Source organism: Pleurodeles waltl, chromosome 10 (genome assembly GCF_031143425.1).
Source record: "Pleurodeles waltl isolate 20211129_DDA chromosome 10, aPleWal1.hap1.20221129, whole genome shotgun sequence".
In the NCBI taxonomy this organism is placed as follows: domain Eukaryota; kingdom Metazoa; phylum Chordata; class Amphibia; order Caudata; family Salamandridae; genus Pleurodeles; species Pleurodeles waltl.
The window spans coordinates 134547376-134571673 of record NC_090449.1 but is presented as its reverse complement, the minus strand read 5'-3'; the positions used below and the strand labels follow the sequence as shown (position 1 = coordinate 134571673).

The 24298-nt window shown below is 44.1% G+C and overlaps 1 protein-coding gene across 2 annotated transcripts in view; it reads left to right on the top strand.

The window, feature by feature from the left end:
* The window catches only part of RADIL (Rap associating with DIL domain), a 427719-nt gene extending 408053 nt beyond the window's left edge, over positions 1 to 19666 (top strand). For both annotated transcript variants that reach the window (XM_069209977.1, XM_069209976.1), the window contains one exon: positions 17571 to 19666. In XM_069209977.1, the coding sequence (XP_069066078.1) occupies positions 17571 to 17673 (103 nt within the window). In that variant the 3' untranslated portion in view covers positions 17674 to 19666. The remainder of the gene's footprint in view (positions 1 to 17570) is intronic.
* The last annotated feature ends 4632 nt before the right edge of the window (positions 19667 to 24298 follow it).

The following is a 24298-nucleotide window of genomic DNA, read 5'->3' as shown; positions in this document are numbered from 1 at the left end:
TCTGGGCAATGTCATCCAATCATTGGACAATACAGAATGTAAACACATTTTTCTACTGACCTTAAGTGACCTGGCAGCACTACAACCTGTTCATTCTAGCACATAGCCATCCTATGACATTAAACACAGTATGATAGTGTAACTCAACCCCTCACATTACATTACCTACCTACCAGGGCAACTCATTTTGTACATGGAGCAATGCAACAGTCCTAATTGCAGATCTTTATTTACAAAATTACAATCCATAGATATTTAATGAAAGGATTTAGCCATCTCCACTAGACCGGAAACGTCCCAGTGAGGTTATGCCTGTAATTAGGATAAACCTTTTTAATAAAATACCGCCTTGGTTTTTCCTTTGTTAATGATGTCAAATGATCAAGTCAATATGCATAAATTACAAGTAAAAAAAGTCTAAGGCACTGATATTTCCATAATATTTAGTGTAATTATCCTCACACATGCACCAATTCAAAATAATTTGTCATCTAAATTTAGGATCACTCTTTTAGATAGAAAATGTATTGATAGGCCAAAAATAGTGCTATCATGAAGGATGTCAATCAGAACAAAATACAAATGCCTTCACAATGTAATCCATAAAATATATTGCTCATTTTTCATTGACCTCCATATCAACCAAAGCACCTGGCCCATTAGCCAGGGAAAACTCACCACCCAGTTAACACATGCATGATCTAACCCATCACAGAGTTGTGACTATAACAGGCAGTCTAGGCTCGACAGAACTGAAAACCGAAATCTTGACTGTCTGCTCAGTGGAATTCAGACACTAACAAAATATCACAGTAGGATCTTCTGCTTCCTCTCCAGGAACAGTAAAAACAATATGCAATTGGGGGGGGCAAGATTGCAGAGAGGTAAGACATCTGTGTGGTTCTTCCATGCTGGCTTCCACGCCAGCATACCTCTGTCATCTGTTTGTGCTTGTCACATGGAGGCCTTATGGTCCAACATAAACAGTGCGGTACAAGGGAGAGTGATCAGCATGGCAGATGTCCCTGGAACTCTACTTTGGGCTACAAAGGCCTTGGCCATCAACATGAGCTGTAGCCTTAAGGTGGTGTCCACTGTGCAATCAACGCTAGAGAGATAGGAGCTCGATGTCTTGAAGACCTGGAGAGCCCTTGACATGAGGTTTGATTCCAGCTTGGCTGCTGTGGTGCTGTCGGTGAACAATAAAAGGTACGAAAGACCAGCATCAGCTTTGAAGCAATCCAGTGGTAGGCAGGTGACCCCTGGGAGATGCTTCAGGTGTTGGCGTCCATTAACTGGATTATCAATAAAAGGGGTCTTACCAGGAGCACTAGATAACTCCCAGTGTCTAGACTGCGTGTCCCTCAAGATGGCCGTTCCTACGGGATACACTGAGGTGCTGAGAACGGAGAAGATGCTCCTATCTGCCACAGTGGGTGCAGCGCTGAGAGGGCATGCCCTCCTAAATAAAGTGCAACATGCACAAATGTTTGTTGTAGAGGCTCCTGGGCCAGCAGTGTTTTAGACAATTTTCCGTAGCAGAGGCCTTTAGACCTAAGACTGAATAGAAGCTCCCAATAGCATTGTGGGAGACTGCCTGAATGTGACACAGAGGCAGACAAAATTGGACCTCTGTCCACACTGAAACAAAGCTGGACGCGATACCTTGGTGTGAGGGGCCATGAGCAGTCCATTGGCCTGAGTGAAGCTGGCCAATGTAGTTGTCAGGGCCCGAGAGAATATTAGAACTAAAGAAAGTTTAGCCTAGCACAGCCTCAATTCTAAGACACATAGTGAGAGTCTTATAACCTCCATGTGGAATGAGTGCCTACCCTCAGTAATGAGTGACGGCTTGACTCCAGAGCAGGGCGTCCTTCAACACTCAGACATGCCTGACCGTGCAAAAGCAGTAGTGACCATTGCATCAGTGTCATCGACCTCCCTTCAGCAGATGTGTGAAGAATTTGTGGAGATCATCAAGGCAATGCCTGAGTGGTCAAACAAAAGCAAACATTTAAGCGGTTCAATGACAGATTCCTGGTGTGGTTGCCTTACTCGCTTGTCCTCATTCCAGTGGTGAGCACTAACCACGTCCTGTAGCAGTGGAAAATGGTCCTCGGAGAAAGCAGATATACAAAGGAGTGGAAACAACCATATTCCCCCATTTCCAGCCTATCATTCTCAAGTGCTGAAGTAAGTGATGGCGCTATGACAAAGCCTTTTATAGAGACATTTTTTGAGGCATTAGATGGAGTCCTGCTCTTTGAAGAAAGAGCTGAACATGAACATCAGAAAGTCAAAAAAGATGTAAACGTCCACCTAAAAGGTGTATCTTCCTTGGTAAAAATCTAAGAAAATCCACACAGAAGATTTAGAGTTCTTGAAACAGGCTAACATTGTCTTGAAAGAAGAAAACATCATTTGGCAGGGACATGAGTAAGATTTGAAGAACTTCTCTCAGTTCAATAATGTTGGTATATTAGGATTGCCCTGAGGAGCTAAACAAAACGACAGAGGGAGGTTGTTAAGCTTACTGTTCCAGTCAGGTGAGAGAAAAGACACTGAACTCACCATAACCCATCGAACTTTGGCACCTGTGCCTTAGTCCAATAGACATCACCACTTTCAACAGAAAGAAAGATAATGGCAGCAGCGTGAAAAAAAGTGGGCATCACCTGTGATGGCTACACCATCCTCATACTCAAAGATGTGTCCGCCATCACCTCACAGAAAAGCATTCTAATTAGGAGCGACTAAAATCCAGAGAGAGAAAGCGATAAATAAGGAAAGGTCTCATTAAAACAGAATGGGGGGTGAAGTAGATTGCAGCAGACCTAGAAAAAGAGAGGAAGGGGGGAGTCATTTTTCAGCTTCGCGGAACAGACCACTCATTGCAGAGGAGAAATGCTGAGCTGCCAGGCAGTCCCGGTATAGCAGCGAATGGCGCCTGTGACCCAGTTGGGGCTGTCTGTACTTCCTGTATGTCCACGTTATGGATGATAGGGGTGTAGGGGAAATGGTTAGTGGATGCTTACTTTGCAGATTTGGGGTCTCTCAAAAAAGGCTTACCATTCACTTGAGACAGGAGGATGTTAAATGGATTTTCTTCAAGTTCTGGGGTGTTTTCTGTTGGGAACTTGGTCAGGGGCTATCACCATGTTCCAGGGATATGAGTCTCCTGTGTGTCTAAACACTATGGGCCTCATTTACGAGGAAGTGGTGGGCGCTGCGCCAAAATTGACAGCACCCCACTGCGTCACTTTTGAAATGCAGGGTTGCGCCGTATTTACAAAAATACAATGCACCCCTGTGCCTCCCCTAGCCATGAAAGATTGTTTATGTTTGGGGAGGTGTCCCTTCCTGCACATCAACAATCAATAATGGCGATTTGCTAGTTCAATGTGTGCTGCATTCTGCAGCACACTTAGAAGTAGCAAATCATCATTATTTAATGATTGTTTGTTTGCAGGAAGGGACACCTTCCCGCACATAAACAATCTTTCATGGCTTTTTCTCTTTCTATGTGTGCTGCAGAATACGGAACACATAGAAAAAGCAAAAACGAGGAGAAATAAAAGTGTTTCTTCTCCTAGCACCATGCTAACTCCACCTGTGGGGTGGCATTAGTTTTTGGCACTTCCTCAGGTTTACAATTTCTCGTAAATCTGGGGTAGTGTCAAAATGCAATGGGTGTTTCAGTGAATCTCCCACTGCAACACTCATTGCACACCCATCCATGCTAAGTGATGCGTGTGAAGGGGCTGTATTTACAAGGCGGCGTTAAGCCACGAAAGTGTTGTAAATATGGCTCAAGGGCCTCGTTAATGAAGCCCTATGTGTTAGAACTGGGGTTTCTGATTGTCAGAGAATCCACCCTGTACAACCAGGAACCACCACTTCTAGTCAGGGTAAGCTAGATACACACTTAGAGATAACTTGTGCGCACCCTCTGGCAGTTTGGCACAGAGCAGGCAGGGTTATCTAAAGAGGCAATGTGTAAAGTATTTGTGCAAAACACACAGAGGAGTAGCACAATGAAAACACAACAAAAGTACTCCACACAGCGTAAGAAAAATAGATTAAATTTTTATGAGTAAAACAAGACAAGCGGACAAGAATCCAATAAGTTGAATTATACATTTGTGAAGAATAAACCAAAATTAATGCTTAGAATTCAGTAAAAAACAGAGCTGTTTTTTGCAAAGCGCCTAGCTGTGGATTTTGGCCTCTAGCTCACCCGGCACCTAGGGAAACCTAGCAAAACTTGCACAGTTTTGAAAACTAGACACCTAGGGGAATCCAAGATGGGGTGACTTGAGGGGCTCTGACCAGGTTCTGTTACCCAGAATCCTTTGCAAACCTCAAAATTTGGCCAAAAAAACACCTTTTCCTCTCATTTCGGTGATAGAAAGTTCTGGAATCAGAGAGGAGCCACAAATTTCCTTCCACCCAGCGTTCCCCCCCCCAGGTCTCCCGATAAAAATGGTACCTCACTTTTGTGGGTAGGCCTACTGCCTGCGAAAGGAAATGCCCCAAAACACTATCTGGATACATCAAAATGATCAAATACAAAACTACCTGTTTTTGCGGGGGCACCTGCGTTTTTGGTCCTGGGCTCAACATCCATCCAGGGAAACCTACCAAACCCAGACATTTCTGAAAACTAGACACCTGAGGGAGTCCAGGGAGGTGTGACTTGCGTGGATCCCCAATGTTTTCTTATCCAGAAGCCTCAGCAAACCTCGAATTTAGCTACAAAATCACATTTCTCCCACATTTCTGTGTGGAATCACCACACTGGGACAAATTTCATACCACCCAACGTTCCCCTCAGTCTCCCTGTAAAAATGATACCTCATTTGTGTAGGAGGGCCAAGTGCTTGTGAAAGGGAAGAGCCAAAAACATGTTGATATTGAAGGGGAACCAAAGGGGGGTCCAAAAGGGCAGTTTGCAAAAAAACATTATTAGGCTGACAAGTGCAGCAGCATTCTTATTGGTATAGATGAGACAATGCTGGGTGGTAGGAAGTTTGTGGATTCCTGCAGATTCCGGAAGGTTGAATCTAAAAAAACACGGGAAAATGTGTGATTTCCAGCAAAGTTGTAGGTTTGCAGGGCATTGTGGGTACGAAAATGGTGCGGGTGCATGTGAAACACACCACCCTGGAATCATCCAGATGTTTTGTTTTCCGATGTGTCTAGGTCTTGTAGATTTTTCTACATGGCAGCGTCCCAAAGTCCATAAAGTGCAGCCCTCACCATTCGAAATGGGACGATTTTGAGAGTTAGCCAAGCTCTCATGGCCCAAATGTAAAACCAGAACCCAAAATAATCAAATATCTTCTTGCTTGCTGTGGGATAAGATGTTTTAGAGTGCGGGGCAGAGCTGAAAGACTGTTTTATATATATATCTTTTTTTAAATTCCCTGGCATCTAGTAGACTTTCTGCCCCCCCCACAGGGGTGTGGATCGGGGGTGGACAGAACAAACTTGGCCCCATTTATGTGGGGTATGGGTATGGCCATACCCCCACCCTCTTATTTTGGAAAAAAAAACTTCCCTGGTCTCTGGTGAGCTTTCTTCCCCCTTCCAAAAATAGGCCAATCAGCCCCCAAGGGGCCAACAGTAATGTGCCCCCATGGGGAGTGACCCTTACCCAAGGGGCTGCCTCCCTAAAGAAAACACACACATACACACACACCAATCCTTGGTGCCTAAGTGATTTCTCCCTCCGGGGGCAGATCGGCCTAATAGAAATACGCCGATCTACCCCCAAGGGGAGCAGAAATGACCAAAAATAAATACCACCACCCCCCCACCCTTGCCTAAGGGGTCGTTCCCCTTGCGTGAAATTGGTGGGGGAAAAAAAATCCCCGGTGCCTAGTGGTTTCTGCCCTTGGGGGCAGATTGGCCTAACAAAAATTAGCCGGTCTGGCCCTAAGGGGGGCAGAAATGGTCCAAATACAATTTGCCCCCCAGGGGAGAGACCCTTGCCTAAGGGCTCGCTCTCCTTGCATGAAATTGGCGCAAAAACAAATCCCCGGTGCCTAGTGGTTGCTGCCCCCCTTGGGGACAGATTAGCCTATCAAAAATCGGCCGATCTGCCGAAATGGTATAAATAAAATTTTCCTCCCAGGGGAGCGACTCACTTCCCCTTCCATCCCGCCTTGGGGGGGTGGGAGGGAAGCCCACAAAGGGAGAGCTAGCGCTCCCTCTGAGCTCAGTGCCGAGGACGTTATGGTTACGTCCTCGGTACATGAGCACTGTGCCGTTGGACGTAGCCATTACTTCCACGGCACAGAAGGGGTTAAAGGACATAGAGAAAGCAATTGACATTGTTAACCAATTCAGATTTTTTTAATAGACCCAAACTTCAGCCAGTCAAGAGAGAAGACCCTGAAACACTCTTCCCCAACAGAGGCACCATACCTCAGATTTCACGCACGAGTATAATAAATATATATATATCAATGAGGTATAAAAGTGGTGCTCCTAAACTTTGAATGTCTTTTAACGTACTTAGATGGTACTGCTTGTTTTCTAAATACCGTGAGGCTCCCACTATGACGATGTGGAAGATTCGAACATGTGAATCTACGAAAACTATCTATACTGGAGAACCACAGTGTACAAGTCAGTAACTTGTTTTTTCTCATCTGCACAATCGGATAGATGCATCATCGTCGAGCCACGCAGATACCTTGCGATGAAGGGGGTGGGTTAACTGGGAGCCGGCTCGATATAGGTGATGCGTCGGTTGCAACCTGTGCAGCTACGAGGATGCATCGACGATCGAGTACTGTTGGGCGTTGAGGCTGAAGCATCTTCTTTGAGCCACTGAGCTGGAGTGATGCATCAGCACCTAGCTGTGTAAAGTCCGAGATGCGTCAGAATCCGAGGACAATGCATCACGTCATCTGCAATGCAGTGCCCACAGCACTGGATGCGTTAGCGCCAAAGGGAGAATGCACCAGTTCCAATCAGCGCAGTGACATAAATGCATTGATTTTTTTTATAGGTACAGCACAGAAACTAACTTCCAAGGGCCCAGGACTGGATTGGCACTACTTGGCAGAGCAGGACTTACAGCAGACCGAGCGCAGGTGCTGGTTACAGGCAGTCTTTGATGTCCCTGGTACTGCAGGAGCACAGAGGGCAAGCCAACCAGCCCTTGGAGTCACTCTGGGTTCAAATTTAGAAGTGTTCAATCCTTCCTCAGTAGGGCAGAGATCCACAGGGTAACAACAGAGCAGAAAGCAGTCCTTCCTGGGAAAGCAGTCCAGCAGAGTGACATTCCTGGTAGCACAACAATCACTATTCCTGGCAGTTTTTCACAGGTCCAGTAGTGTACTGATTTGATAGGGTCAGAGACTAAGTTCTTATACCCAAATGTGTCTTTGAATTGGTGGCGACTTCAAACAAGGGTCTTTGAAGTGCACAGAGGTTTTTTCGTCCTAGCGTTGGCTCCAGACTATCAGTAGGGGGTAATCAGCCCTTTGTGTGGGGACATGCACTCCATATTCAGGTGCAAATGCTAGCTCCACCTCTACTCTTCCTGCCCAGGAAGGCCTATCAGAATGCAGATGAATGCTCAGTTACACCTAACATTCTCATGTTTGTGGCTGTCTAGAGAAAGTGCACAAAATGTAGCTGTTTCACAACCCTGACTGTATTGAGGACAGGCTGCAGGCACACAGAGCTATAAGAGCAGAGAAATGCCTACTTTCTACAAGTGGCATTTCTAAAATAGTAATGTTAAATCCGACTTTACCGGTAAAGAGGGTTTATCATTACAATTGCAATGATATGAAACATGATGCAGCTATTCCTTTCTGATCAGGAATTGCAGCTTTAAAGTGTATTAAGGAATTACCCAATGCTGGCCTATGAGAGGAGTAGGCCTCACAATAGAGAAAGACGAATTTCTGAGTTTTTCACTACCAGGGCATATAAAGCTTAAAAGTTCATGTCCCTGCATTTAGTTACATAGCACCCTGCCCTATGAACTAACTAGGACCTACCTTAGGGGAGACTTATATGTAATAGAAAGGGGAGTTTAAGGCTTGGCAAGAGGTTTTAAATACCAAGTAGAGGCAGCAGTAAACTGCACACACAGGCCCTGCAATAGTAGGCCTGAGACAGGTTTTGAAAGACAACTTTAGTGGGTGGCACAATCAGTGCACTAGTAGCATTTAATTTACACGCCCTGGGTATATGGTATACCACTTTACAAGGGACTTACATGTAAATTAAATATGCCAGTTATGGATACCCCAAAGTTACCATATTTAGGGGAGAAGCACATACACTTGAGCATTGGTTGGTAGTGGTAAAGTGATCAAAGTCCTAAAGTCAACAGAAATATACAGCAAAAGTATGAAGCAAGCTAGCAAAAAGATTGGGGGAAGACTACCCTTAGGCTGACAGGTCAAACACTATGGGACCCCTATCTGAGCCTTGATGTGGAGAGGCTGCCCTACATCATATATACATGAGCTACCCATTGATAGGAAATTGACGTATTCCCCTCAACATATGGGTTAAATGGCCAAAATAAGTAGCTATTAGCACTTAGGCACCTGAGAGGGTGTGTCTGTTTCCTCGAGACTTGTGCCGTGGCCCGAGACACCTGGTGGGCTAGGTCAAGGAGCATTCCCTATATGAATGTTCGCTTTGGTGGAATCTAAAACGAAGTGTGTTGGTATATTGCTTGCCCACATGCTGGGTTATAACTTAAAGAGTCTGTCAGAGGCAAGGAGAAAAAAGGTAGCTACTGGTAAGCAGACTACTTAGGGGAGATTTATTTCACGGACATTAGGATACCCACCAAACCAGGGTCAAGAATCCTTCCTGAGGTGGACAATCCATAAATTAAGATACCTTGTTTACTTAACCCTCGCCCTTCCCCAGTGCCCAAGATATTCCAAAGCTTATAGACGAGAGGCAGTGTGCTCCTAGGCTATGTATCTCAGACACTGACATGAATAGATTCACAGGCCCAGCAGTTTCTAAGATAACAGTAACTTCCATCCCCCTCATGGCTCATGAATATTGAACTGCACGAGTAACAGGTCTTATATCGTCTCCTCACCACCACCTTATCTTTCTTCTCCTTCTGATATCTTCTTGACTGTGGAGCTCATTGTGCAGCATTTTGCCCTGAGACCATAGTTTACAAACTTTATGGTGATGGGATTTGCTTAGCCGACCCTGCCCATAGATGTACGCCCAACCTCTATTCTAATGCCCACCCCATCATTCTGCAACACCGTTTATAGGCCACGATTAGTGAAACACATGTAACACTGGGCTCATTTGTGTTTATGACCAGAGGATGCTCTCATACTCAATAAGATGCTTATTGGCTTGAAATTCTGAAACAGGGAATTGGGGGTGTCCCTTTCGGAGACTCATTGGGACATTGAGTTCTGCAACATCTTGCTTTATTGGCATTATACTCTGAGCGGTCTCCATGAAGTATGCAGGAACTGTTTGGTTTTGTGCTGAGTGGGTTGTGGTCAGATGCCTCTCTGTCACACATTCCCTTTGGAAGGAAGTGCTAGGAGCACATAGAAAAGATTTTAAGTCTCCAAGACAATACAAATCCACCCCAACCCCACCATGTACTACTTGGATGGCTAACCCAAAGTTCTCCAATATAGATCTTTCATAAATTCTCATGCTTGAATCATTCCCCGTCGTCAAGGTGGGAGTCCCACAGTACAATTAGAAAGGTAGTGTAATATTAAACATAGCTTGGGAAGGCCATAAGGCCTTCACTTTAATAAAATATCTCTGTCAATTAAAAGAGGCCAAACCTCAACCAATCAGGTTGCAGCACCCTCTAGAACACTCCCCTCGAGGCTTCTGTCTCTCCGATTTTCTCCTTCACGTGTGAGGGAGCCTTCCCTGAGCCCTGCTCAGTTCAACCTACCAATGAGTGTTTTGAGAGAATATATATAGGTCTAATATCACCAACTACCATATGCTGAACAAATCTTTTTTTTGTTTTTTTTTCAATTTTAAACATTGCAGCAACATAGATATCAAACAGAATGCAGGAAGCAGTCAAGGGGGCAACACCCCATTTCAAGATGAGCAAGCACAAACCAATCACAAGAGCATGCCATTTGATGACAAACACTCACCCACACCCCGCCCAGAGATCCCACTGAAAGGCGAGCCCTTATTTGTGGCCTTGATTGTTTTCAATGTTCCGTGCAGACCCAGGGGATAAAAGCCTGTCTCCTAGCTCTCGCCACACAACAATATTCTCCTCTGCTTTTTCCTATCTACTACTAAGCTTCATTTGGGCCTCTTCTGCTAACGACCATTCAGCTACATGTGTGCCAATGGACTATTTCCGGAGCACTTTGTCTCATCTAGGTGATGGCCACCCTGTGTCTGGCAAGAACCAGTACCAGCTGTAAGAATTTATAGGCTATCTTGTGACCTTTAGGCCTACAAAAGTCTCTCAACAAACATCGTTGTGGGATCACCAACACCTGTATCCAGGTTATCCCCAGGAGGTCACCCACCACCCGGTCCCAGGAGTCATGTGCTGCTCTACAGCTCCAGGCCAGGTGAAGAAAAAGAGCCCACATCTGTGGCAACTATCGGAGTAGGGTTGTGATATCTGATGAGTTATGGGGGTAAGGTAAGTGTGCTGCAGGAACTTATAATGTACCAGTTTAAAGCGGGGATTGCACTACGCTATGAGGATGAGTGTGCAGGCAAGTGTCCAATCTGCATCCCCCAAGGACGTGCCCAGGTCCCCCTCCCATGCCACCAATCCTGCAGCTGGCCGCCCACAGTGTCAGCTCTAAGGGCTTTATACAACAAGGAATCCGCTGAACAAATCTAACTCTGCAATGTCAGAACTGGCTTAAAAGGTATTTTCAGACCATTTGGAACCTGAGGGAAAAAGTGGCTACACTCTGAGGACCAGCACAAGGACTGCATATCTCATAAGGTGAAGCACTGTAAGAACTGCTGTACTTTTTCCACAAAAACAGAGAGAAGAGATTATTACAGTGGCTTCAAAAGCATAAAGCCAAGGAGGATGCTGTTTCTGGGGAAGACAGTAAGGACTTGTCCTCATCTACGAAGAGGGTTCAGAAAGGGAAGAGGCCAGAAGTTTGTTCACCTCATGAACCCCCCAAAAAGTTAAAAAAAAAGACTTGCCACGTGTCTTCTAAAGAAAAAACAATTCTCTCAGAAGCATAGAAGATAGGCTGTTTTCTCAGAGAAACCAATAAAATCAAGATCAGAGCCCCCACACCATCCCCTAAGTTTCTTATAAAGTTAAGAAACTGTTGTTGGGACCGTCGATGGAGAAATCATCTACGAGCGCACCACCGACAAAAACGTTGTCTTCTACACTGTCGCCGACGGTGATGGCATCGACCATGACGACGGTGATCATGGTAAGTTCACCGTTAATGACAACAACATTGACAACGACACGGTCGACGGTGCCCATCCCCTCGATGATTAACTTGGTCTCTGCCTCGTTGGAGGCAATACTGTCAAAGGTCAAACCAATACTATCTACAGTGCCGTTCAGGCCATCCGCAACGGCATCAACGACATCGTCAGTGAGAGAAAAAAACAGGGGAATTAGAGAAAACAGAAACTTTGAAGCCAAAGCATACATCTCCAAGCAAAATACCATTTATACCACCCAGTCATATCCAGGATGAGTCTGATGATGATGGTCCTTTTGGAGCAGCACATAGTCCATCAGAGCTGCATGTGAAGTTTCAGCAGGTTGATGATGAAGAAGAAGAAGAGGAATATTATGGTGAGGTGTCTTAACCTCCTCAAAAAGAGGGACTGCATTATACAGAGTTGTTCCAGCCATATCTGCAACAACAATACCAGGTGTTTGTGGTACGCATCCCAAAGGCATTAGTATCAGACTTACAAAGGATGCTTACAGACTACTACAAGAGATTTCCAACTAAATCTGCCTCACATAAGCAGGTTAGGGTGCCTTCTCAAACTCCAAAAGTGCAGCCTTCCACTCTGCAAATGCCACATAATATTTCAGCAAACGTTTCCAGATATAGGCAACAATCCAAAGGTATACCAGTGGAGGATAACATGTCCTCAGGTAAGACAGAGAGGAAAGGGAACTTAGAGATTTCCATACTGAGTGGGATGATTATCTAATTCAAACTCCACCATCTCCAATACCACCACCTACAGAGTTTTTATAATCTCCTAGAGAGTGGGAAGGAGGTTTGACCTTCCAGTATCTACAAATCAATATGACTTGTTTGTACGGCTTCAAAGAAAACTCTTGTAAAACCATTGGAGCTATCCCTATTGTGGATTACATATGGGAGGAAGGCGCTAAAACAATGAAAAATCCGGCAACAGTATCAGCGGAGATGCCACACCTAGACAAAAAGTAAAAGGCCGCAGAAAATTCTCCTGCTTGCTTGATTGAACACCAGAAACCTGACTGGTCACCCAAGCAGCTCAGCGCCATTCAAAAAATCCATCAGCACCACCTGATAGAGAGGGAAGGCATCTGGACAACATTTGAAAACACTTCTCTATGTCGGCGTTGACAATACAAGTGGCAAATTAATTGGTAGTGCTTGCACGATATGACCGACAGATGTGGTCAGACTTAGCACCATATATAGATCGTTTTCCAGATGATGTCAGAGCAGAACCTAGAGAGAGCCTACAAGAGGGAGAACACGCCTCCTCAGAGATCACTGCACAGTGGGCTTTGCATTCACAGGTTTTAAACAGCTAGCAGAAGCAGCTGTTTTATGGAGGCAGAAGTAGTTGAAGACCACTTCTTTTAGGCTAGCGGTGCACAACAACACCCTAGTCCTCCCATATGATGGTGAAGCTCTCTTCATTAAGCACATCGACGAGGCCCTGCAATTGATAAAAACAGATACAAAGTCTTTGGGTACTCTGCAATACAGAAAAAATCATTTTTGTTGAGCAAAAGGAAGAGGACAATTTTCTTATTGAGGAAGTTGCCAACCATAGTGTTATCCAACATACCAATTGGGATCGCAGCAGTTTCGACCGCAATACCAACAGTGACAACCACCTCCAGCAGCCTACACGAGGCAAACCCGAAGGCAAAAACTGGGTCCACAGGGCTAGAACACAGGTGGGCAACAGTGACAGACGACCGGCTCTGGCTATAGCTCTACCTCCCCCAGCATGCTTCAGAGGGAAAGTATCCAACCACCTGTCCGAATGGAAGAGAATAACAACAGACTAATGGGTGTTAGAGCTAAATACATTTGGTCACACAATGGAATTCATTCAAAAACCACCCTGCATCTTCTAAGATTGGAAGTCCAGGCCATGCTCAGGAAAGGGGTCATAGATCAAGTCGCTGGAAACCAGAAGGGAAGAGGTTTCTATTACTGTTTCATTTTGGTCAGGAAGAAGTCAGGGGAATGGAGAACCATCTTGGATTTGAGAACTTTGACCAAATATCTCAGGAAACAAACTTTTTGCATGGTCACAGTTCAAGGCATCCTGCAACTTCTAAACCAGGGACATTGCATGAAAACAGTTAGGGGTATATCTACAAGCCCTGTTCCCCACCAGTACGTCACTTTTATTTTTTATTTTTTTATGCACGGGTGGTGCAGAGTGCAGACCCATATGTACAAAGCAACACAAAGTCACTTTGTGTGCCTTTGCATGACCTTGTAGATATGGCATAAGGCAAGGCAGTGCAAGTTGCAGTGTTGCCTTACTCTGCATCAGTGGGTGTTCTTTGATGCAGTCCCAGACGTACAAGGCTATGTAAGCCTGGGAACGCATCAAAACCATACACCTCCTTAGAGGAGGCGTAACAAGGAGAAATATCTCTATTTTTTAAACATTTTTCATCAATGGGGTATGCCAAATCTAGATCCATTTGCAACCTCCTAAAATCGGAGATTTTACACAAGCTGGCATCCAGAACCAGGGATGTGGGGTAATGCATTTTCAATCGCAAGGTCAGGAATATGCCAACACTCTTCCTACAATTCCTTGCCTTGCAAGGATTCTCAGAAAGATGAAGGAGGAGCCCTGCAGGATAATTCTTATAGCTCTGAGGTGTCCAAGACAACACACGTTCTCAGAGTTACGTGTATCAGAGAGACAGCACAATCAGCTGCAACCACTTCGATCTCTACTGACGGTGAACCAAGGCCAAGTACTTCATCCAGACCTGACATCTCTGCACTTGTCATCTTGACTCCTGAATGCAATGAATTTGTGCATTCCAGGAGATTGCAGAAATATTCTTGCAAAGGCCAGAGGCGTAATGAAAAGTTGAGGGGGGTCTCCTGCAAAGTACAGAGGCACTCAGCTCTCAGGCCAGGATACTTTGCTGATGGCCTCTACAGCATAGGGCCCACCCAAACCACAGGGTTTGCTGAGGCCTTTGTAACACCACATATCCTATAGTCTTAAAAACAATTGGTTTTTTCGCATCTGGTGCGAACAGTTAAGCTTGCACCCTATCTCAATTTGTCCCTACTTGTCACATCTGGTGCAGTCAGCTCTCACTGGTGCCTCCATTAGGGTGCACTTAGCGGCCAAATCTATCTTCAGAAGATCACTAACATCACCATAATTATGGTCTAGCAAGCTAATAAGCAATTTCTGAAAGGGCTGTTTATGGTTTACTCGCCAATGAAATATCCTCCTCCGCTCTGGCAATTGAATACAGTACTCTGACAATTAATGAGGAGCCTATTTGAATCAATGCTCAAAGCGGACATTAAGGGCCTGATTTAGGTATTAACGGACTGGCTACTCCGTTACAACGGTGATAGTTATCCAGTCTGCCGAAATCGAAATCCCATTCCTTTCAGAAAGGATTGTCAACGTTTTCTTGTATCTGTGTTACTTAGAATGGTCTTGTGTCTGTGCTTTAAAAAAAGTTTTTTTTTTTTTTTTTAAGTAAATAGGCAAAATGTGGCCAATATAACCTTTGTATATGGTGTGAATAACACTTCATTTAGTTTTTTTTTTTTTTAATTAGCTTTTCTCAAGAAAAGTATTATATAGACATATATATGTATATATATTTATATATTTAATTAAGAAGTGCTCTGGGATCCTGCATGCAAGCGGGACAATAATGTAGATCCCCTGGAAGACAATAGAGGCATTTCCATGGGTTGAGACTGGAACTGGTAAGATTGTGAAGAGGGAGGCAGTAATAGAGGGAGATTGGATGTTCATAGAGATTAGAACATTTGGTATGTTGATAGGTCTATTAAAGACAAAGAAGTGTCTCAAGGCCAATAATGTCTGATAAAGACCTTCTGCGCCAACATTCCAATGTTTGCCTTTCTGTTTCTCCCATTTTTAATTAAGAGCATTCTACCCCCAATGGGAGCAATGTTCTAAAAGCGTTATAGTTCTTACATCTTAATCTATACTAGTTGTTAAAGGCTTTTTCCCTGCTTATAACTCGGGTTCAGGGCATTTAACAAGTAGTATATCCCACAGCAGCAGGCTATAATGCTATAGTGGAATATTGAATGTGAGAGCTGCAGTAAAGACATTGAAGTAGCTGAGGGCCAATAAGTGGCTTTCATGGACCTTCTGCCCTACATTCCAAAGATTGATTTTCTGTTTCTTCCATTTTAATTTGGAATAGAGTGGGTATAATGCTCTAATACAATTAAAACATGTCTGCCTCAGGCTAACCAATAGTTAAAGGCATTCTCCCTTGTTATAAAAACTCACAAGTGCACCTGTGTAATGACTGCAACAGGGCCTCTAAGAAACAGCAGCAGGATGTAATACCGAACTCCAACACTGGCATGTTGAGTGCTCCTTTGAAGACAATGAAGTGGCTCAGGCTAATAATGGGTATTATAAGCTTTCTGCTCCAACATTCCAATATTTGTTTTTCTTTTTATCCTATTTTAATTTAGAACATTCTACCCTCAGTGGAAGGAATGTTCTAATAGCCTTATATCCTTTCTGTCTTGGGCTGTACCAGTTCTCCCTCGATATAGGCCAAAGCTGCACTCTGGTTCAGGGCCTTTAACAACCCATATAGCCCTTGGCAGTGAGCTACACGTCTATAATAGAACGTTATTGCTGAATCGGAGTGGTAGCTGAGATGAACGTCAGGTGATGCCTCATTCGAAATTGCCTTAGTCTCAGAAGGATTCTGACGTCCTAAAAGTAAGTTAGAGTAAGCAGCACTACGGTGAATTTAAATGTAGTTCTATTCTACCAGACAACAGTAAATACAAGATTTCCTAACATTAACCCTTACATAACAGGCCAAAACATGTGATTACGAAGCTAGGTATTGGTCACCAGTGTTCACAAGTCCTACACTTAGGCCCTGATTACAAGTTCCTCTAGGGGATTTGCAGTATTTATCATATCTGGTAAAAGACAACAATGCTGTTTACCCTAAATGTGGGGCATAATCTGCAGATTTTGGTTCTTTAACACGAGAATATGCATATCCTGGTATTTACTAGGCTGGTATGTTTTGGTAGGTTTTATCTGAAAATATTTACCTAAGAAAAATTGCAGGGACATTCACAGATCAGAATTCTCAGAGGCATTTCTCATCACCACCTCAGACACTTCCTCATTTACAATGATTTGGAGTAGGGCAGCACAGCAAACCACCTTGCTGCGCTGCCCTGTCGCCATTTCCACAGCCTAGCGCCAACGCAGGCACCCTTGCAACATAGTGCAAGCGTGCCTTTGTTGTCAGCAGGATTGTTTTTGTGCATGAAGGGGCACCTTCCTGCACACCAACAATCCATAGAGGCATTTCCTCTTTCAATATCACCTACAGAATGCAGCACACATGAAAAGCTGAAAAAACATGGAGGAATTAAAATTATTCTCCTCGTTACACCGATCTTGGGGAGGCATAAGGATTTGGCGATCCCCAGGTTTACAGGCTCTCATATATCTTGGGATGTGTCAAAATGCGTTGGTGTTGCGTGAGAAAACCCACCACAACACCCATGGAACGCCTGCCTGGCGCAGAGGAAGGCAACACAGTGACTTGTGCTGCCTTGCCTTACTCCTATTTATGAGGCCATTCAAAGCCACGCTAGGTAGCTTTGCATGGCCTCATCGATATGATTTTGTAGTCTGCGCCACCAGAGCATCACAAAAAGTGGCATGGGGCTCATAAATATGCCCCCAGGATATATTTATTTTTACAGATTGTGCGCATATGTACAGACATTAGCAAAAAAAAAAAATATATATATATATAAAAGCGTATTCATAAAATGCTTTATGTAAATGTGACTACTTTTTCTTAGGAGCTGGGTGAATGCCCTTTGTTGTTTGTCTGTTAACCAGCTATACTCCATGCTAGTAAGTTTTCTTATAATGTGCCTGGTGCCTGGCTTTCAAAAAGAACAATGTCCACGTGAAATTGCAACAAGAGGAACCAGTTCGCAAGGACACTGCTGTTCTTTTGCCAGGCATCATAATGAAACCACTGTTCCATGTGACCAGACTCATAAATTCTGCATTGTGTGCCCCCTCATCTCCGTGTTACTAATTGTTCTGCTCCTGGTTCCTTTCAGCGCAGTGGACCTGATCCGTTCCGGCGGAAAGAAGCTGCGCTTTCTGGTCGCCAAGTCTGAGGTGGACGTTGCTGAAAAGGTCAGCGCTGGATCTTCCAGCTAGTTCTCGCCATGAAGGGTTGTTTTTTGGACACTTTAGAAACCAAGCAATTTATCAGTCTACCTATCAAAATGGAACAGACATATTTCAAAATGCATCATGTTAAACTGTCCATTTGGCCACTTACTGAAGAACAACAATTGATTGCCAGTATTGAAAGATGAGGGCGATCACTCAAACCACGGAGCACACTCTTAGGGGCAGATTTACTGAAAAGTGGCGCAACACAGTGCTGCGCCAAAATTGACAGAGCCACGCTGCATCGCTTTAGAAACGCAGGGATGCGCTGTATTTAACTGAATACAGTGCACCCCTGTGTTACCCCTTGCGCTGGCGCTACATTTAGCTGCCAGCACCAACGCAGACATCCTTGCACCATTGTGCAAGGATTTCTGCGTTGAGGGGTTTGATTGTTTATGTGTGGGAAGGTGTCTCTTCCCGCACATAAACAATCCCTAATGGCTCTTTGGCACTTCTGTGTGTGCTGCACAATGCAGCACACGCATAAGTGCCAAAGCATCATTTTCAAATGATTGTTTATGTGCAGGAAAGGACACTTTCCCGCACATAAACATTCATTTCTGGCATTTTGCTTTTTCTATGCGTGCTGTAGAATGCAGCACACATAGCAAAAGCAAAAAACGAGGAGGAATAAAAGTATTCCTCCTCATTGCACCCTGCTAACACCACCCCTGGGGGTGATGTTAGATTTTGGCGCTGCCTCAGGTTTATGATCATTCATAAATCTGAGGCAGTGTCAAAATGCAATCGGTGTTGCTGTTCCACGCCCACTGCAACACCCATTGCACGCCCCTTCCACGCACAGTGCTGCTTGGGAAGGGGCCGTCTTTACAGGGTGGCGTTAAGCCACAAAAAGTGGCTTAACGCCACCTTGTAAATATGGCGCTGTGCTTAGCCACACAGAAGCGTCACAAAAAGTGACGCTTGGGCCGTATAAATACAGCCCTAAAAGTCATAACCTGAGATTGTGGTGGGTTAATGTATTATACCACGGGTTACAATATTGGACCATAGCATCATTTTTTTCACAGGGCCTCTCCCTTAAAGAGTGTACGCATCTTAGAGCCAGCATTATCCATTGTGTGTTTACGTTCACATTCAATAAGGAGGACTCAATTCACAAAGTATTTTCTACAAGGAGGTGCGTCTTACACTAGGCTTAGGTGTGACTTGTCCATGGGCTTCTGGGAGCAAGAGAAACTTACTCAAGCTTACCCAAATAAGCATGTTTTACAAATGGAAAGTACTCACAAAAAATGCTTTGTGACACAGGCCTAAGTAGTCAAGTGCAACTCGTAAGAGTAAGACAGAGCTACTCATGGAAAACGCTTTGTGAATTAGGCTCGGAGTTAGTAACTATCAGGACACCGGAAAGTTTGTCAGTATTACTGGATTTTAGTACACTCTTCTTTGTGGAGTAATCAACCAAGGATGACTGATTTTGGTCCACTGTGGTTCCCTTAGACGCCCCAGTGTTTTAAGTGTGAGACTCGCGTACCACGTGGACACCAGTCCGATGCTGCTGAACGAAGGACTCCAGAAATTGTTGTTCCCTGCTGACAGGTGTACGAATTCACACCCCTTCGGTCGTAATGCAGAACTGCGTAACGAAACCTTTTTAACCGTCGGGGTCAAAAAACATCATTATTAGTTTCAAGGCTCGAGTTATAAACATGAGAACGTCTTTTCCGCACAACCTCCCTGGACTAAACGAACCCAACTGTGAGACCGACCCATTTGTGACATTCCACGCTGAGCCGAGGAGGCCTGGAAACACGGGAGGACAGATACCCACACAGCACAGCAGCAGCAGCAGTATTTGCTTGACTTGTACTCGAATGGATTGAATGATCACCAAAGCTACTAACATGAACAAAGTGTTCTGAGTTAATAAAAAAGTTTAAACGATACTGTTCATGAAAATTAACCTGTACATAACGTAGTTTGCAAAAATAAAGGCCTGTTGCTATTTACACTGAACGAGTGAAAACGTCGTAGAAAAGAAAATATTACAGAATGTTGTTGCTAAAACCCAACCAATGCATTGGCTTACAAAATAACGAGAATTTGACATTTTGTTTAGGATGTGTGTTTTTCTTTAAGAAGAAAAAAAGGCTTCAAGCAGACCACGAGGGTTGGATTTATTTGATTGAGTGTTTCCTAATTGAGCACTGCATTCACGTTGCATAGACGTGTTTCCTCGTTGTTAACACCACTTTTAAAACACACAAGAATGTGCAAGAATATGAAAAAACACGTCACCCATAGTCACTCCCTTTGTTTTTGTTCCACTTAATTTTTCTATAGCTTATTATGGAGATTTTTGAGACCTTATCGCGATACGAATAAGAGTAGTGAAAGGTCAATTACTCCGACACAAGCACTATCTATCTTCCTGGAACTTACATTCTAGCTCTGTTCTAAGCATCTGCAGCCAATAATCAGATTTCTTTTAGCGCTAACATCCAAACAATACTATCACATTAGGAACACATTCTCAGGGTAGGTCAGAGCCCGGGCCTAATGCAGGATCGGATTCAGACCGGCGTAAAATTTGCATTAATCAAGGGTTTGTCAGATATGCAGATCCCTCCAAGTATTACAGGGAGAATTAGCGATGTTAAAAACAGTTTGCAAAGGCAGAAAACGTGTGGTTTTACTCTTCCGTTAAGAGAAACAACAGTTTATTCGCAATTCCAACACGCAAAACTCGGAATCAGGTTAAAGAGTGCGGCGACATGCCATGCGCAAACTGTTGTCCCCTGGCGGTTTACGCTCTCATTACTTCAGGTCAAAATGGGGGCAGAGTCCTGTGCCGGGGCTAATTTAGACTATGGAGGTGGTGCCATTCCATAATTAATATCACCACAAACGACCCGTTCCCTGCCCATCCTCGAAATGTCACTTGCGCCAGCCTTACCCGCAAGAAGGTGGAGTTAAGATTCAGTACTACGGGATACTCCCTGAGGTGACAATTGCCAGTAACTGATTTAAAAGCAGCCTCGAGCACCAGCTTTTGAGAGGCAAATATAGTTTAAGATATAGAATAGAGCAGTGCTATTAAAAGTTCAAGAACAGCAGACGACCAGTACCATACCAGTCCATAGCAATGAATCACCCATCACAAACTAAACGGACATGGAATAACTGAAGATATCTGCCACATGCCGCCCGCCAAAGGCGGTATTAGTTTAGGCCACCATTGCAGGTCCTGACTAGCTTCATACTGTGGCCACTTCATACCATTTCACATAGTTAATATCATCCCAAATCTGATTGTCAACGTCCCTCCACCATTTCTCCCCCTTAACCTATGCCTTCTTTGGAGCATACACTCTAAACAGTATCTCAGAACGGACAACCCTGTGCAGTAACCAGCTGGTTGGCTATGAGTATATGAGCAACCATGAAGGGACCAGTAGAGGCTGTTCAAAGATGCCAGCTTACTGAAAACCATAAACTGCATGCCTGTCTCTCCCACTTCTCCATCCAACACTCTAGGCGCTGCATCCCAAGATATGATACCCGCACCTCACTGGTCATCAGGCATGACATGGGAACTCTTCCTTCACAGGATCAAAACAAAGACAACACTTCCATGCACACACCCATCTCAGAGTAGCGTGCTACACATGTAGGCAAGCGCTTCAGCACCCCACAGAGGTACTAAGGCCCATATTTATACTTTTTTAGCACAGCATTTACGTCATTTTGTGATGCAAAAGCGGCACAAACTTACAAAATGCAATTGCATCTTGTAAGTTTGTGCTGCTTTTGCATCAAAAAGCGGCGCAAATGCGGCACAGAAAAAGTATAAGTACGGGCCTAAGTGCTATATAAATGCTGCAATATTATACAATATAAGGAATAAAATGATGAGAACATTCATCCCTCCATAACTGCCTCTCTTGTTCTGTAAAGACAGTGTTTCATGGAAAGGCTACAGGACCTTGCATCCTGTTGGTCACCGGTACTTCTCTCTCACGGCCTATGCACGGTCATGTGCCTTTGTGAATTGGCTACACAACATAAGGGAGTAAAATGGGACTATCCAGGCAACATCAATATACAGTTAGTAAAAATAAAAATGATTGTGTCCTCTGCAGTTTTACTAACAAGAGGTTTGATGTTTTGAGGCGGATCCATAAAGGCATGCAAAAGCACATAAAAGAGTACTTGTGTAGAACTACTTCCTGCACTCATAAAGGGTTTTGTGAACTGTTCACTATACTGTATGTTGTTATAGAAGCGGAACGTATGCATTAGAAATAAGGCTGTTTTCCACTGAGGCGGTTTCCAGTCTGATACCAATGCAAAGGGACAATCCTAAAAATTTTTTAAAAAAAATAATGAAAATCTACTCCCATCATCCTACCTTTGGAGTACCTTTTATGGAACATACATGAGGAACTGGAAAACAATTATTTCGAGAAGTAGTCTCACTTGGCAATGTTCCTCATGCAGATTTTCTGCTAGGTAGAAAGTCTACATCAGAAACATACAATTGCTCATTGGATATATTATTTTCCCAAAGCTCATCAAATTTAGAGTTGTTCCCTAACATTTAACACTCTGAAGCAAACATTTCCACGGGAAACCCCTATGACTGTTTTAGGGTTCTGTCTACATATGGGGGTAATCCATGCCCTTTTGATGGTCTTTCTACACGACGTTTGTGATGTTGACGCATGGTGAAACATTTGCTTTGCTCATGATTTTTTCTTTATCGTAAGTGCATTTTATGATACTAACATTTCACAAATCCAGAGTCTGTGAATCATGAGGTGGAAATTAGAATCAAAACTCAACATAAGCTTGGAAACACAATGGCTCTGATTTAAGAGGGCCTAGCGCCCTACTTTCGCCAGATTAGCATCATTTTTTAATGATGCTAATCTGGCCCAACAAGGCCAAATTCAATGCGTCATATTTACAAAGTGGCGCAATGCATGCAGTGAGCCACTTTGTAACCCCTTGCACCACATTATGCCTGCACATTATTCACCAGGCATAATGTATGCAAGGAGGCAGTTTCCCCGTTAGGGGGACCGCAAAAATGGTGCAGCGGAATCTAAGAGATTCCACTGCGCCATTTTAGCAGCTATTTGTAAAGCCTGCACAGAGCAGGCATTAAAAGGGGCATATCTTTGTTTTCAATGGGCCGCTATGCAGTTTGCAGGATTAGCGCCAGAATTTTGGCTCTAATCCTGCACAGTACCTCAAAAGTGTCAAAAATTGCTGTTAAACCTGCCTTGCGCCATGGTGCGCCGTATATTAAATACGGCGCACACATGGTGGAGGTGGGGGGGGGGGCTCTAAGGGGCACAAGAAAAGTGGCGCTGCACTGGATGCAACCCCCCTTTTCTTAAATTCGGCCCAAAGTTTGTGCATCAAACCCTTCACTAGTGATTTGTTGTAAATGTGGTACAATAGACAAAGCTAAACTGTCTCAGTGCCCGTTCTCATGGAGCCCTGCCACATGGCCACTGTGCTTTTGTATTAATTGAGCCAGTCTTGAATGACTTCCCCATTTGTCACATCTTTCAGTTGTTGGCTTCACATTCTGCATCGGCTGCTTTCCACGGTGCACCTGGCAGTGTGAGGAGCAATAGCAGACAGAGAAAGTGGTTTCCCTACACAGAAATATGGGGGAGCTGACTGCTCTCGATTTGGCACTTCAGATTGTTTGAGCTGAACAGTTTCTTATCTAAAAGACGACTATTGCTGCATCTTGTGATGTGCAGAATAGAGGCATTCATCACAACTGCGGAGCATACAACACACCTTTATAGTATGGAAGCCACTGGTATTGGATGTACCTTTGGCAGAAAATAGAGCAGACCAGTAGAAACCTGGGCAGCAGCTGAAAATCTTGGCTTGCCTTTTGGTACAACAGAAACTGGCCCCGATAGCTCAGATATCCTTTGTTTAGTGTCCACTTGTTGCGCTTCCTTTTATTCTTTAGCAGCAAACAGGAAGCTGTTGAGAAGACAATGGTGTAAAGTTATCCCTAGTCATAATGTCCATGAGCCACTTCCACAACCCCTGGTGTTTTGGTAAATTGACATCTGTATCCCAACTCTTCCAGGGCTAGGAAAACCTATGTAGAAGGATATACCTTTGTAAGGCGCCTAGTGCTTCTCGCGACATCACTTTCGTCCTTGATACACCTGATCTCGTAATGAAGACGGTGGGCTCTCGGGTATGTCTCTCTGACTTGATTATACGCCCCTGGTGTGAGCCATCGTGTACCATCAGTATTCCATCCCCCAGTGACTGCCACATCAAGAGTGTGCAAAAAAAAAAAGGTTTTGCAAATGGCAGTAATAACATTAACTGCTGGGTCTTTAAACGATTCAGGGAGATGTGAGCAGAAGAAAGAGGACAAAAAAGGACATAAATTGTTTATTGCAGTTTTCAAAATTCCATTTCAAGACTACTCACTGATGTCACCTGTCACATAAATTGGCACTTTTCCCCTTACTTAAGCAGACACGTTATGGTATTAATCTAATTTCCACACACCCCTCATTACCTTTTCATATGCTGGGGTGACTTGTACCTTTTGCAATGCCATTCGATTCCCACCAAAGTGGAGAAAAACATT